Here is a 14,661-nt window from a genome sequence, read left to right on the forward strand (position 1 = left end):
AAGCCAGCACAGAGATGTCTGAGAAATCCCTTCCACGATGGGTTCCGGGGATCCCTGCCTGCCTGCCTGAGAACTAAACCTGGGCTGGAGCCTGAGGTGCTGGGGCTGATGAGGCCTAGAGGCCTTGCTGCTAGGCTGGAAGGACAGGGGAAAGTAGGAGGCAGGAATAGTGGGCTCCAGGAAAGGAGAAACTAGGTGGTTGGGGAGCTAGGTCGCCCTAGAAGACAGTTCTCTTCTGGGAAGCTGAGCTGACCGCTGGGATTCTGGATTTGTTTCATTATTAAGGGGATGGTCATCTCTGAGAGGAGGCTGATAGCGACTGACGCCCCCTGCAGTTGTGTGTGTGTATAACCTACACTACTACCATAGAAGGTGGCCACCCACAACCCCACAACTGCCCTAGGGTTCCTGCCCTGTTCCTAGGGTACGGGGCACTACTGGGGCATGACCGGCCCTGTAAGTCAAGCCAAACAGAACCCCCAAATTACCCAGAATCTCCCCCTCCTGCCATTACCCCAGAGCAAACTTTCTCCCCGGTGCTTCTCTTCTTATACAAAGTCTTCCCTTGCATAAAAAAGTCTTTAAGACTCCTGGAAATGACTTCCCCTCCCCCCCAGCTCCCCACCCAATCCTTCGCTCCTGCATTCCGTTTTCGGTGCCAAGGAACATTTCTTCAACCCCCAGATCCACCCAACCCGGCCCAGACTCCATATCTAGAGAAGAATTAGGTCCTTTCTTGTATATGCGCCTCAGTGGGGGTTTCAGGCTAGTACCGTGGAGAAATCTCAGGCTACAGGAGCAATAGGAGAGCCTTCCAAATGCTTCGCGGCCCCTTTAAAAAGCTGAACAGGATTTTTTTTTTTTTTTTTTTTTTTAGCCCTATGACTATATTAGGTGACACGAAACTGCTCATCGCTCCTGTCATCGGGGCCCCCGGCCCAATGGCAGCCTGAGTCCCCCTCCTCTGGCCTGGTCCCGCCTCTCCTGCCCCTTGTGCTCCGCACTACCTGCCGCCTGGCCACAACCCGAGCAGGGAGGCGGGTGCGCGGGCGGGTGGCGGGCACCATGCAGGGAGGCTGCCAAAGGCCGTGGGCAGCGCTGCTCTCTGCCGCCCACCTGGCGCTGTGAGACGCGCGCTGCCACCATGTTCCCCAGCCCTGCGCTCACGCCCACGCCGTTCTCGGTCAAAGACATCCTGAACCTGGAGCAGCAGCAGCGCAGTCTGGCTGCCGGGGAGCTCTCCGCGCGCCTGGAGGCCACCCTGGCGCCCGCCTCCTGCATGCTGGCCGCCTTCAAGCCCGAGGCCTACGCGGGGCCGGAGGCCGTGGCGCCCGCCCTCCCGGAGCTGCGCGCCGAGCTGGGCCCCGCGCCCTCGCCCGCCAAGTGTGCGCCTGCCTTCCCGGGAGCCCCCGCCTTCTATCCGCGTGCCTATGGCGACCCCGACCCTGCCAAGGATCCTCGAGCAGATAAGAAAGGTGAGAAGGAAACACAAGCCCCTGCTCCCTCCTGGGGTCGCTTTTGTGTCCCCAGCCGCCGCCTAGAAACTCTGGCCTGGGTGGAGGAGACGCGAGTGCTTGGGCGGAGGGCCGAACGCAGGGGGTTCTGATCCTGAGAGACAAGGTCGTCGCCAGGGCCCCTGAGCCCCGCATCCAATCGGAGGTTTAAAAGAAATGCTGGATTGAGATGATCAGAAACAAGAGACAAAAGAAATATATATATATATATATATATATATATATATATATATATATATTTTTTTTTTTTTTTTGGCCTAACAAAGCCCCAGGAGGCAGCAGCCTCACTCAACGAAGTTAGCTATCGGTTTGTGGCACACAGAATAGAGAAAGAGATATTCTGTGTTAGGATTGTTGGCGTTGTTTTTTAAATCTCTTCTGGATTTTTAAAGGTCTTTTCAGAATCTACCAAAAACACCTAAACACAAGTTAAAATTCTGCACAACAGACATAATTTTGCTGGTCACAACTGGAGAAAGGTCCAGGACCTTCTATAGCCCACCGGTAACCCGGGTTTGTGGGGTTTTTCCTCCTTTGTGCCAGGACAGTGGAATCTTTGGGAACAAAGGCCTTGAGTTTAAAATGAGATACTGCCGGACCCTCAAGAATCTGATTAGCAGCTTTATTTTTCTGGCACAACTTCCCCAGGCGACCAGGGCCCAGGGGTTCTCTCCTGGAAAAAGTTAGGAAATGCCGGGCGGTAAAGTCGCGAGGCAATGGAGGAGATGACTGAGGAAGGTGGCCGCATCTCTCCGAATGCCATCCCAGGATTGGGGAGAGGGGAGAGGCTGGCCCTGGAGCAGAAAGGGAAACGCTGGGGAGACTTTGTTCCAACACAGGGTCAGGGCGAATCCGAGGTGGCAGGGGGCGCCGGGCGAAGGGCCGCCATGAACCGAGAAGGGATCTTTCTGGCCTAGAGAGGTTTGTCTAGGAGCAAAGGGAAGGCCCGGAGACAGCCGCTGGCGGGTCAATTCCATTGACCGCTACCAATTCGACTCCAACTCGAGTAGGCGGGCCGGGCAGGTTCCGAGGCTCCCTGACCACCCGCGGTTTCTTGGGCGCCGGACAAGCCCCGTGGCGGCTTCGACCAGCAAACCAACACCTTTTCCCCTTCAGTTTCTTCGGGGTTCTGTAATTTTGAGACAGTGTGACCGATCCTGGGGTGAGGCCTTGGTTCCCTTCACTCAAATTCTCAAGCCAGAGTAGCCTTAATCTAATTCGCCCCAGGGCATCACCCGGTTTTATTTTCTTTGCAGCCTGAAATCTTAAGTCACAGTCCGTCTCCCTCACTAGAATGTGAATCCCCCCCCCCCCCCCCCCCCCCGCAGGACAAGGACCTCTGGTGTTTTGCTCTCCAGTGCCGGGAGCCATGCCTGGCATATAGTAAGCGTTCAACAAATGCTAACTGGGGGTCGGAAAGCGAGCTGTCGGTGGCGCCCAGTGCACGCGGCAGAGGAGACGCAGCCAAGCTGGGCGCTCCAGACAGGTCGGGGGTGGCACCCGCTAGGGCTAATTACCTCGCAGGCGCTTCGCGGATCGGGCCGCTCCGACCTGACCCGGCGTCCTTCTGCCCCTTTGTTTTCCCGCAGAGCTGTGCTCGCTGCAGAAGGCGGTGGAGCTGGAGAAGCCGGAGGCCGACGGCGCCGAACGACCCAGGGCGCGGCGGCGGAGGAAGCCGCGCGTGCTCTTCTCACAGGCGCAGGTCTACGAGCTGGAGCGGCGCTTCAAGCAGCAGCGGTACCTGTCCGCGCCTGAGCGCGACCAGCTAGCCAGCGTGCTGAAGCTCACGTCCACGCAGGTCAAGATCTGGTTCCAGAACCGGCGCTACAAATGCAAGCGGCAGCGGCAGGACCAGACTCTGGAGCTGGTGGGGCTGCCCCCGCCGCCGCCGCCGCCGGCCCGCAGGATCGCGGTGCCCGTGCTGGTGCGCGATGGCAAGCCGTGCCTAGGGGACTCGGCGCCCTACGCGCCGGCTTACGGCGTGGGCCTCAACGCCTACGGCTATAACGCCTACCCCGCCTACCCGGGTTACGGTAGCGCGGCCTGCAACCCTGGCTACAGCTGCGCCGCTGCTTACCCGGCCGGGCCGCCCCCGGCGCAGTCGGCCACGGCCGCCACCAACAACAACTTCGTGAACTTCAGCGTCGGGGACTTGAACGCGGTGCAGAGCCCCGGGATTCCGCAGGGCAACTCGGGAGTGTCCACGCTGCACGGTATCCGAGCCTGGTAGGGAAGGGCCCTACCTGGGGCGCCCCGACCGATCCCATCTCTAAAGAGGGACACGGACTCTCGGGGGAGGGAGGACCCCCTGACGTGTCTCCGAGTCCCTTGGATTTCACGTTCACTCCCGCAGGGGCCTAGGAGCTTTTTCGGCCCTATGCCCCTTTGTCCCCATGCTCGGGAGAGTTTGTGGCCGCGTTTACAGAGCTTGCGGCAAACGATCCCCCAACCTGGTGCCTCAGCCGTCGTCCCCTGAGTGCCCTCCAAACGGCCACGGGCACCCCCAACCGGCTGAACACGGGCCAGTTGGGACTGGGAGCCCGGGTGCACCTTTCTTCGAGCCTGGGCCCGGCGCCCGGGCCCTTGCTGCCTTGCCGCCGCCCACCCACCCGTATTTATGTTTTTACCTGTTGTAAGAAATGAGAATTCCCTTCTCATTAAAGAGAGTGCGCTGATCCGCATGTGTGCTTCTTTCGGCTTGTGGCGCTCGAGAAACTGACTTTCGAAGGGATTTTAAAAAATATTTATTTATGTTTGAGAGATAAGGCGCGCGTGCCCGCGGAGGAGGGGCAGAGAGAGACGGGGGGGGGGGGGGGCGCAGAGGATCCGAAGGGGGCTCCGCGCTGACTCCAGAGAGTCGGCGGGGCCGTGGGCTTCCAACCGTGAGATCATGACCTGAGCAAAGTCCGAGGCTCAACCGACTGAGCTACCCGCCCCGCCCCCCAAACAATTTTAGAAAGCAGAGCATGCGTCCCCGTCTGGTTTAGAGTTGCAGGTATAGGCATTCACTGAGCAAATTGATGATGATGATGATGATGATGATGATGATGATAAACAACTCATGCTGGGTCCTTTGTTAGATACTTCCTGGCATCGTCTGGTGTAATCTTCAATAATGCCCAAAAAGGAGGTCCGATTTTAAAGTTGGGCAGCTCCTTGAGAGGTCTAATGACTTGCCTGTGAGTAAACAGCCAGTTGTGGTAGAGGTTCTACTCCAGGTCTCACTTCACAGAGGGCCCTTGCCAGAACTCCCAATCTTACCTCCTTGAACCCTACCAGTCCTGCACAACTGAGGGGCTGGGCATTAAATGGAGAGCAAAGGGACCTGGGTCCTAGGCAGTTCGAGCACACCATAATTCATCCTGCTTGAAAGAACACCTTAGTCCATTTTACAGTCCTGTTTCTAGATGGGAAAATCTAGAATCGAAAAGCGCTTGTCAAGCTTCCCTGAACTCCCCAGCCCCACCAGGAAGAGGGCCTGTGACCCGTGGCCCCAGCCTCACCAGCTGGTAGGCTCCATGGAGAAGTGCCCTGTCCACCTCGCTCACTCCAGCTGTGGCTGTGCCACAAGAATTCACAGTGTCAGGGAACCTCCCACCCAAACCCCACTGCCGTCCTCTCTTCTCCGCATTTAACGAATTTTGCTATAGTTGTGACCTGTGAATGCTACCGTCCAGGTTTTACAGATGAGAAACAGGCTCGGGGAAATTAAGCTAAAAACCTGCTCACTGTGAGACTTGTTCGCTGCACGCCTTGGTTTCTTCGTCTGTAAAATGTGGATGACAAGAATACCTTGCTCTGAGCCCAGCTCCTAGCAGTGCGTCTCTTCTGATTCCAGCCTCCAGGGTTGGAGGAACTAACTGCGCTTCTTAAAGGGGATGAAAGGGTGGGGGGCGGGGAGGAGTCCAAGCTTTGAGTTCTAGTGGAATGTAGGTTTTTCTGAGATTTCCCCCCAGAAATCGCTGGGCTGGCCTCGTGGGGCTTAAGGCATTTGGCGTAGAACTCCTGGTCGCAGCCAAAATATTGCTTGCAGCCTTCAGGGACCCAACGCGACTCATGTGCCCTAGTGCCGGGAAGAGTCGCCGCCAAGCCAACCAGGAGCCCTCCTGCTGACGTGCTGGGGCCCATGCAGCACTGCCAATGCCTGTCCTGTCGTCTCTTTGGGTAAGTGTTGCCCTCAGACCCGCCACACCCTGCCAGTGGAAGACGGGAAGATGCCAAGAGGTTCCAAAAGCTACTGCTTTCTGGGAGCCGTGCGAGGTGCTGAGCTGGATGCCACGGGGAGCACACAATCCATCATCGCAGGGTTCTGCACTTGGCTTTGTGAAGAAGGGGAAACGGCTGAGCTCAGGGCTTGGCTTTGGGCCCCCGGAGTTATTCCCCCTGCTCTAAGGTCCAAGCCAGGCTGGCCAGCGCCACGGGGAAGAGGATGTGTTCAGTTCAGTCCCAGCGTTCCTTGCTCTGGGCCTGACTCTGCTTTGTGCCTTTACCTCCAGCATGTTGGGCGCTCCCTATCCCTCTCAGTGATGCATGCCTTGGTCCCATCTCCTAGAGGGGCACACTGAGGCTCCGCCAGGCCACCAGACCAGCTCTGAAGCCCGATGGCACTCTCCTACCATGCATACCCAGCCCACAGGCGGCCTAACTCACACACTCACGAAAATTCTTCTATCTGGAATTCACGCATGTTTGAGCTCTTAATCAGATCAGCGTATTTGCCCACAACCTCCTGGGGTCCTACACATTCATTGGCCTTTTTCATCTTACACAGGTCTACGGTAACATTAGAGAGAATATTTCTTTCAGTTAACATTATACAGTGAGGATTTTTCTTTTTTAAAATTAATTAGTTTAAGTAAACTCTACCCCAACCTGGGGTTTGAACTCACCACGGTAGATCAAAAGTCCATGTTCTGCGGACTGAGCCAGCTAGACACCCCTCGTGAGGATTTTTCTATGATGACTCTCTGTCCTGTCCCTCCAGGGACCAGCTGAGTGACTGCAATATCTGTCACAAACGGATAACAATACCTGGCTGGCACTGGGCTTGTCAATTGCCGGGACTCCCGACTAAATAAATGCTTTATAGGAGTTCTCTAATCCATCTTAATTTGCAAACGATGAAACTGAGGGCCTGAGGTTACGGTAATGGTCAGGGTCATACATTTCCCCAGCGTGGAGCTGGGAAACCCATCAGGCTTGTACTGAGTGGCAGCGGGGGTTCCATGGTGAAGAAACACGAGCCTGCCACGTTAGGTGGCTCTCTTCCAGAAAGGTGCAGCGGGACCCTGCTTCTGGCCAAGTCACAGAGCCGACCCCACTCTCTCACCAGGACGGTGAAGAGTCTCAGGCTTCATATTCAGGCTCGTTATGCGGTAAACTGTAGCGCGTGGAGTTCAGGGAAGCGCCGGCCGAGGGTGTCGGATCCGGAAGCCAGGGGGCGGGGACCCGCAGGGTCAGAAGTATCCTAAACGCCCGCGTTTACACAGCCATCTCTTCCCAAATTAAATCCGTAGCGCTTGTTTTGTTTTTCAAGTATTACACAAACGACGCGCGCAGCGAGAAAATTGAACCAGGACAGAAAATTAAGAAACAGATGAGAAGTGCGGGCCACCTCCGAGGTGGCACAGTGCTCAAGGATTGGGGTGGCGCAGGCAGGTTCCGCATTCCGGAAATTATTATGTTTAATAATTTTTTAAAAAATCAAAGAAGGACGCCCCGGTTAAAAAAAACAATGAGAGAGGGGGCACCTGGGTGGCTCAGTCGGTTAAACGTTGTACTTCGGCTCAGGTCATGATCTCACCGTTCGCGGGTTTTGAGCCCCACGTCGCGCTGTGTGCTGACAGCTCGGAGCGTGGAACCTGCTTCGGATTCTGTGTCTCCCTTGCTCTCTGCCCCTCCCCCGCTCACGCTGTCTCTTTCAAATATAAATAAATATTTAAAAAAGTTAAAGCAAACAAAACAATGAGAGCTACAAGGTGATATAGGAAAAGAGCTGGCTTCCGGGGCTCGGATGGAGTGGTAACCACAGAGCGGCGCCGCCCCGGGCGCAGGCTGGCAGAGGAGACGCGCGGCTGGGGTCTCACTCGGAAAGAGGCCAGACTACCCCGCCCTTCCCAGTGAAGCCGCACTCTGCCCGGAGGAGGTCCTCTGGCCTCCTTGCGTTATTCCCAGCTAACAGATAAAGCTTTTGCCAAATCAGAATAGCTCCTGTTTTCTTATTTTGTACAGACACCTCTTAAATCAACACCATGTTGTGTATCTCAATACCTGTCTTGAAAAGGAGGCACAGAACCCGCAGGGATCGCTGCAGACCCCGGACCCTGGCAACAGCCAGGAACCCTACCCCGCCCCTTGCCTCCTCTTCCAAACTCAGGACTCAGGCTCAAGGCCCTGTACGGGAGGCGCAGTCCCAGGTCTTGCCTACTTGCCCCTCACGCTGGGCTCCTGGAAAAGGGGGCCCGTGGCTTGGGTTTCATTTATTTATCACTGTTGGCACAATACCGCCTGCCAGGCACTGTCCTGAGCTCTTTACAAAATGGACCCATCTAATCCTCTTTCACACGTCTGAGTTCTTCTGCTGAGGAAATAGATGAAAAATCATTCTTAGGTTCAGAGAGGAGGAGTAACTCACCCAAGGTCACACAGCTGGTCAGTGCCAGAGCTTGGTTAAAAAACAAAACAAAACAAAACAAAAACCTAGGGAGGCTGGTTCTGAAACCTGAGCGCACAGCATCCTCCCACCCCCAGTTCAAAGAGTGGGCAACAAGGGGGCGCCTAGGCAGCTCAGTCTGTGAAACCTCCGACTTTGGCTCAGGTCATGATCTCGCGGTTTGGGAGTTCATTTGAGCCCCGCATCAGGCTCTCTGCTGCCAGTGCAGAGCTGCTTAGGCTCCTGTCTGCCTCTCTCTCTGCCTCTCCCCCTCTCGTGCACGCTGTCTCTCAAAAGTAGATAAACATTTTTTCAAAAAGAGAGGGGAACAAGAAATGTTTGTCAACTGATTAAAGAGTACAGTAATAATATTAGCTAACGATTCTTTGAAGGCTTTTATGTACCAGGCATAACATGCCTATGAAATGGGTGCAATTAGTCTTCACTTGGGGCAGGAGAGGAAAAGAGCACAGAGAGATGTGACCCACCCAAGATCTCCTAGTGGGGGAGGCATTGCAAATGGGATTCCAGGGGGGCAATCACCCCTCGCCTCACTCAGCGGCATCTCAGGAGACTTTACTGCAGAACAGGGTGGAAAATGAGCACCCCTCACAGCCTGGTCACCCAGAGCCACCACAGGCTCCTTACCCTGCTGCAACCCACAGCTGCATGGGATAACAATACATATTATTGCCTAACATCTGTTCGTGCTTGCTTTGTGCCAGGCCTAGGGCTAAGTGCTAACCCCGCAAATCTCATTCTGTTATTTCCCAAGGAGGAAACTGAAACCCAAAGAAGTTAAGGACACTGCCTCTCTAAGGCCACTCTGCTAGTGTGGACTGGGGGGAGCCCGTGCTTGAATCAGACGACAACGCCTGTAGAATCCTGGCTCTTTAAACCATTCTCAGCAGTTGTCCGACTTGCCAGAGGACACAACCTGCTGGAGGCTGGAACAAACCCAAACCCCTGCCTGCCCTGACTCCCTTGAATTGGACTCCCAGGGACAGAGCCTGGAAAACCACATTTGTAACCAGGTGATTCTCATCATCTGGCAAGTTGCAGAACTGCAGCTCACAGAGGCCCCCAGACCCTCCAGGGTCTGGTTCTGGAGGACCTGGGAGAAACTGGAGTCAGATTTCCCCCCTCTAGGTCCTGCTCTTCCATCCCAGGGTCTCCGTGTGTCTGCTGTGATACAGTGGTTGTGCAGCAGCCAGGCAGTGTCGGGAATCCTGGGAGCAGGGAGGAGGGCAGAAAGAGGTAGAACCGAGGGGGTTGAGGTTGGGAGAGGTACTCTGGGACACACTTGTCTTGGCCCAGACCACAAAGCCACCCCTGTGGGCTATACAACCCAGGGCCTGCCAGTACTGCATAGGAGAGAAGACAAATTTGGGGGGATTATTCAGAGACAGTCCATCCGTTCCTCCAGGCTCTAAGCTCCACCCTGGGGTCCCACAGGAAGGGGAGTAGAGGGAAACCAGCCTCAAGAGGGATTTATAGTGTGCTAGGCTTTCCACTGGCCCTCTGTGTGAGGCCATCAAAGCCCCACAATTAATTAGTCATCATGGGCTCCATTTTACCGATGTAGAAAGTGAGGCTTTAAAAGGTTTTGTCAGTTGCCCTGTTCCAACAGTTAGGAAGTAGTCAAGTTGAGTTCTAACACCAAACCCTCTTCTTTCCAGTACACCCCGCCCCCCAATTATCCTCACCCCACCCAGATTCCAGTTTACAGAAATCTCGATTGAAGCATTGACTCGCATTGGCTCCAACTGGTTTCCTCTATCCCAACTTTTTAGGAGAGGTTTTTTTTTTAAGCTGCTATATAGAAAGGAGTTCTTATTTGCAATGAATGCAACAGTTATTATTCATTATTGTTCTTCTGGAGCCCTCCATAAATCCCCATGCAATTTCAACAATAGGAAATATATCCTGCTAATGACCTTAGTTTAGCTCTCTCCTTACAAATTAAAAAGAATAGGGGCACCTGGATGGTTCAGTAGGTTAAGCGTCTGACCTCAGCTCAGGTCATGATCTCATGGTTCGTGAGTTTGAGCCCCATGTCGGGCTCTGCGCCGACAGCTCAGAGCCTGGCGCCTGCTTCAGATTCTGTGTCTCCCTCTCTCTCTCTGCCTTTCCCCCGACTTGTGCTCTGTCTCTCAAAAATAAATAAATATTTTAAAAAATTAAAAAAAAAAACAACTTAAAAAGAATAGTTTCCCCTTTTCTCCAACTCCAGACAAATATGACGCTCAGTTATCATCATGTTTGTCCTCACTGGTGGTTATTTGACTTACTTCCATGATCTAGAGTTCCTAGCCACCTAGATAAGGATCCAAGAGCCATTTGGAAAGATTTGAGGTTTAGAACATGTCAATAAAGAAATGATGGTTTAAAAGGTCCCTAAGTAATCCCAATCAAAATGGTAGTAGTGCGTATGTGTATAATGCAGCTTGACAAGCTGATTAGAAAATTCACATGGAACTGTAAAGAAAAGCCAAGATGCTCTTCAATAAGGAATAAGGAAAACAAGGGGGGGAGGTTCTTTCCCCGTCAGTTAACATGGTAGTTAACCCGGTGTGGTTTTGGCACAAGGGCAGACAAATGAACCAATGGAACAGAACAGGGCACCTAGAATCATATCTATACATGTATGATCCATAATACAGTAATGGATCATGTGGATTTTTTTTTTTTACATTTATTTATTTCTGAGAGACAAAGCACAAGTGTGGGAGGAGCAGAGAGAAAGAGACACAGAATCCAAAACAGGCTCCAGGTTCCGAGCTGTCAGCACAGAGCCCGACATGGGGCTCGGGCTCACAAACCAGGAGATCATGACCTGAGCCAAAGTCAGAGGCTTAACCAACTGAGCCATCCTGGCGCCCCCACAGTTACTTTTTTCTAAAAGTTTTTATTTATTTATTTTGAGAGACAGACTACAAGCAGGGGAGGGGCAGAGAGAGAGGAAGAATCCCAAGCAAGATCCACGTGCTATCGGTGCAGAGCTCAACGCGGGGCTTGAACTCATGAACTGTGAGATTATGACCTGAGCCAAAATCAAGGGTCGGACACTCAACCGACTGAGCCACCCAGGTGCCCCCATAACACAATTATTTTTGCAGATCGGTGGGGAAAGGGTGGACTTTCCTAGAAAATAGTGCTTCATGAGACAAAAAAACAAATGAAATTAGACTCCTACCTCACACCATTCATGAAAACGAAATCAAGATTAATGAAACCTATATAACACTTAGAAGGCAACGTAGGAAAAAATTTTATGACCTTCTGGTAGGAAAAGGTTACTTAAATATAACACCAAAACACATAAACTTAAAGGAAAAGATTGTCTCCGTTAGATATTGGCAATGCACATAGCCAACAGAACATTAGTATGCAGAATATATAATGAAATCCTAACACAATTCCTCAACACCACACTCCAGGCCTCTTTGGCTTCCTTGCTGTTTGCCACACAAACATGGCACATACCCCTGCCTCAGGGCCATTACATTGGCTGTTCTCTTTGTCTGGAATGACGTTCTCTCAGATATTTGTCTGGCTAATGCCTCATCTGTTTTAAGTTTTTACTCCAATGTCCTTATCATAAGGCTGACTCTGACTACTCTATTTAAAATTGCACACACATCCCCCCCTCCCGCACACGCATCCTCCTGGCAGTCCCTATTTTTTTTTCCTTTAACCCTTGTCACCTTTTAATGTGCTTTTTTGTTTAGTGATGTATCCCAAGCATATAGAAGAGTACTTGGCACTTGTAGATGCTTAATAAAATGTGATGAATGAATAAATGAAGACAAATTATCCAAAAGGGAAGAGTGGACAAGTGAAATGAACAGGAATTTCATGGAGAAGGAAGTACAAATGTCCTCAAAATATATAAATACAATTAATCGATTCATTAATTAGAAAAACAAAAAGTCATGATGAGGTACTATAATTCACCTGCCAGACTGGCAAAAATCAGCCATTAGTAGCAGAAATTGGGAAAATAAGCATCATTGGGAACTATTCCTCTGAAAGAGGCATTACCAAGTAGAAAGCCTTTAGAAGACAGTTTGGCACAACTTAGTAAAGCTGAATAAGAGCCTCCCTTAGATCCAGCAATTCTATTTCTAGGCACATATCCCAGGGGTATTCTTATATATGTGCACCCAGAGACATATGTAATTATGTGGTTAAGTTCAAAATAGCTTTGTGTGTAACAGTATGGACTAGAAACAACCCAAATGCCTATCAGCAGTTGGATGGAAGAATCACACAGTGGAATATTATACACCAGTGAAAATGTAGGTACCACAGCCACACTTGTCAACATGAATCAATATCAGAGATGAATCAGTGCTCAAAGGTGAGCAAAAGAGGGGCGCCTGGGTGGCACAGTCGGTTAAGCGTCCGACTTCAGCCAGGTCACAATCTCGCGGTCCGTGAGTTCGAGCCCCGCGTCGGGCTCTGGGCTGATGGCTCAGAGCCTGGAGCCTGTTTCCGATTCTGTGTCTCCCTCTCTCTCTGCCCCTCCCCCGTTCATGCTCTGTTTCTCTCTGTCCCCAAAATAAATAAACGTTGAAAAAAAAATTAAAAAAAAAAAAAAAGGTGAGCAAAAGAAGCAAGACACCAAAGAATACAGACAATGAGATTCCATTTACATAATGGTGAAAATGGGCAAAACAAAATGACGTATTAGTTAGGATGTACACCTAGATGTCAAAACTATAAAGAAAAGCAAGTGAATGATGAACTCAAAATTCAAAGAGTGGTTGCCTCAGGGGGAGAGAGAGAGAGAAATGCAACTGGGGGGAGCTTTCAGTGGGGACTTGTGGGCTATGGCCATGGCCTATTTCCTGGTCTGGGTGATGAGTACTCAATTCATTTTATCCTTCTTTAAACTATACATATATATGCTCTTTTTTAAAATTTTATTATTATTTAACTTTCCAATATGATTTACAGTGAAGTGCATAAATCTTACATGGTCAACTAAATTTTGCAAATTATAACACTCTTTTGTGTACATATGTAAAATGCTATATTTCACAATTTTTTTTTAATTTTTTTTTTCAACGTTTATTTATTTTTGGGACAGAGAGAGACAGAGCATGAACGGGGGAGGGGCAGAGAGAGAGGGAGACACAGAATCGGAAACAGGCTCCAGGCTCTGAGCCATCAGCCCAGAGCCCGACGCGGGGCTCGAACTCACAGACCGCGAGATCGTGACCTGGCTGAAGTCGGACGCTTAACCGACTGCGCCACCCAGGCGCCCCATATTTCACAATTTTAAAATACACGCCCAAAATCGATCATAATATCCTCAGTTTCAGGACTTAGCCTTAGAATAAGGAGGCTCTGCCCAAGACATATTTCAAAGTGAAAGAAAGCAAGATAAAAACTGTTTCCAGGAGGGTCTCAGGTATGTAAAAAAATAGTGTATACTTATTATTTCATATTATATGCTATTATGAATATTCTTTATATTGTCTAATGATCAACATTTTCCAGCTGTCAAATGTTATTTAGCCTGCTGTGCACTGAGCCCTTTCAAGCCATATGCCCATTCAGGCCGCTGACAATTCTGTGAAATTAACCCAGGTACTGTTTCAACTGAGGACACAGAGGCGAAGTGAATCAAGTCACTCAGCTACAGGCTGCAACCCTCCCCCTCGCTCACAACAAACCAGGGGTGGGGGGGTTGAAGTGGGAAGTAAATACGCCGACACGTGCCTGGCCAGTGGTAATCTTAAATTTTATACGAGGAAGGCTTCCTTAGGACTTCAAATCATTCAAGCCTGGGTTGCAGTAGGAATAAATGGAAAGTGCAATTCATATATCAAGTTTTTTTTTAATTAAAAAAAATGCTTTTTATTTAATTTTGGAGGGGGGGGGGAGAGAACAAGCAGGGGAGGGGCAGAGGGAGAGGGAGACACAGAATCTGAAGCAGGCTCCAGGCTCTGACCTTCAGCACGGAGCCCGACGCGGGGCTCGAACTCACAAACTGTGAGATCATAACCTGAGCCGAAGTCAGGCACTTAACCAACTGAGCCACCCAGGTGCCTCCATATTTCAAGTTCTGCATCTAAAGGGAAATGATTATTTTTGGTATTATACTACTTCAAAAGCACAGGATTCAATTTATATACAATGTAAGATACAAACTCTGATTTCTTTACATTCGAAGTCTACTATAATGAGTATCAGAAACAAAATCAAAGTTTAAAAATATAAATATGTAGGGGCACCTGGGTGGCTCAGTATGTTGTGTATCCAACTCTTGATCTCAGCTCAGGTCTTGATCTCAGGGCTTGAGTTCAAGCCCCACATTGGGCTCCATGCTGGGTGTGAAGCCAACTTAAAAAAAAAAAAAATAGAGACAGCAGTAGGTGGAGGCCCTCTTGGTGAACCAAGAGGCCTGGTAACTATGAGCTAGAGATCACGGCCAGAGAGAAAGGAGTGCATTATCCTTCCTAGAAATGATGGTGCGTTTGCTCA

The 14,661-nt window shown here is 50.9% G+C and overlaps 1 protein-coding gene across 1 annotated transcript; it reads left to right on the top strand.

Annotated features, from left to right (window-relative positions):
* The first annotated feature begins 931 nt into the window (after positions 1–931).
* On the top strand, positions 932–4,189 carry NKX2-5 (NK2 homeobox 5). Its single transcript, XM_043595826.1, has 2 exons — positions 932–1,475; positions 3,104–4,189. The coding sequence occupies exons 1-2, from the start codon at positions 1,145–1,147 to the stop codon at positions 3,742–3,744; spliced, it is 972 nt and encodes a 323-aa protein (XP_043451761.1). The 5' UTR covers positions 932–1,144; the 3' UTR covers positions 3,745–4,189.
* The last annotated feature ends 10,472 nt before the right edge of the window (positions 4,190–14,661 follow it).

Source organism: Prionailurus bengalensis, chromosome A1, assembly GCF_016509475.1.
Source record: "Prionailurus bengalensis isolate Pbe53 chromosome A1, Fcat_Pben_1.1_paternal_pri, whole genome shotgun sequence".
Lineage (NCBI taxonomy): Eukaryota > Metazoa > Chordata > Mammalia > Carnivora > Felidae > Prionailurus > Prionailurus bengalensis.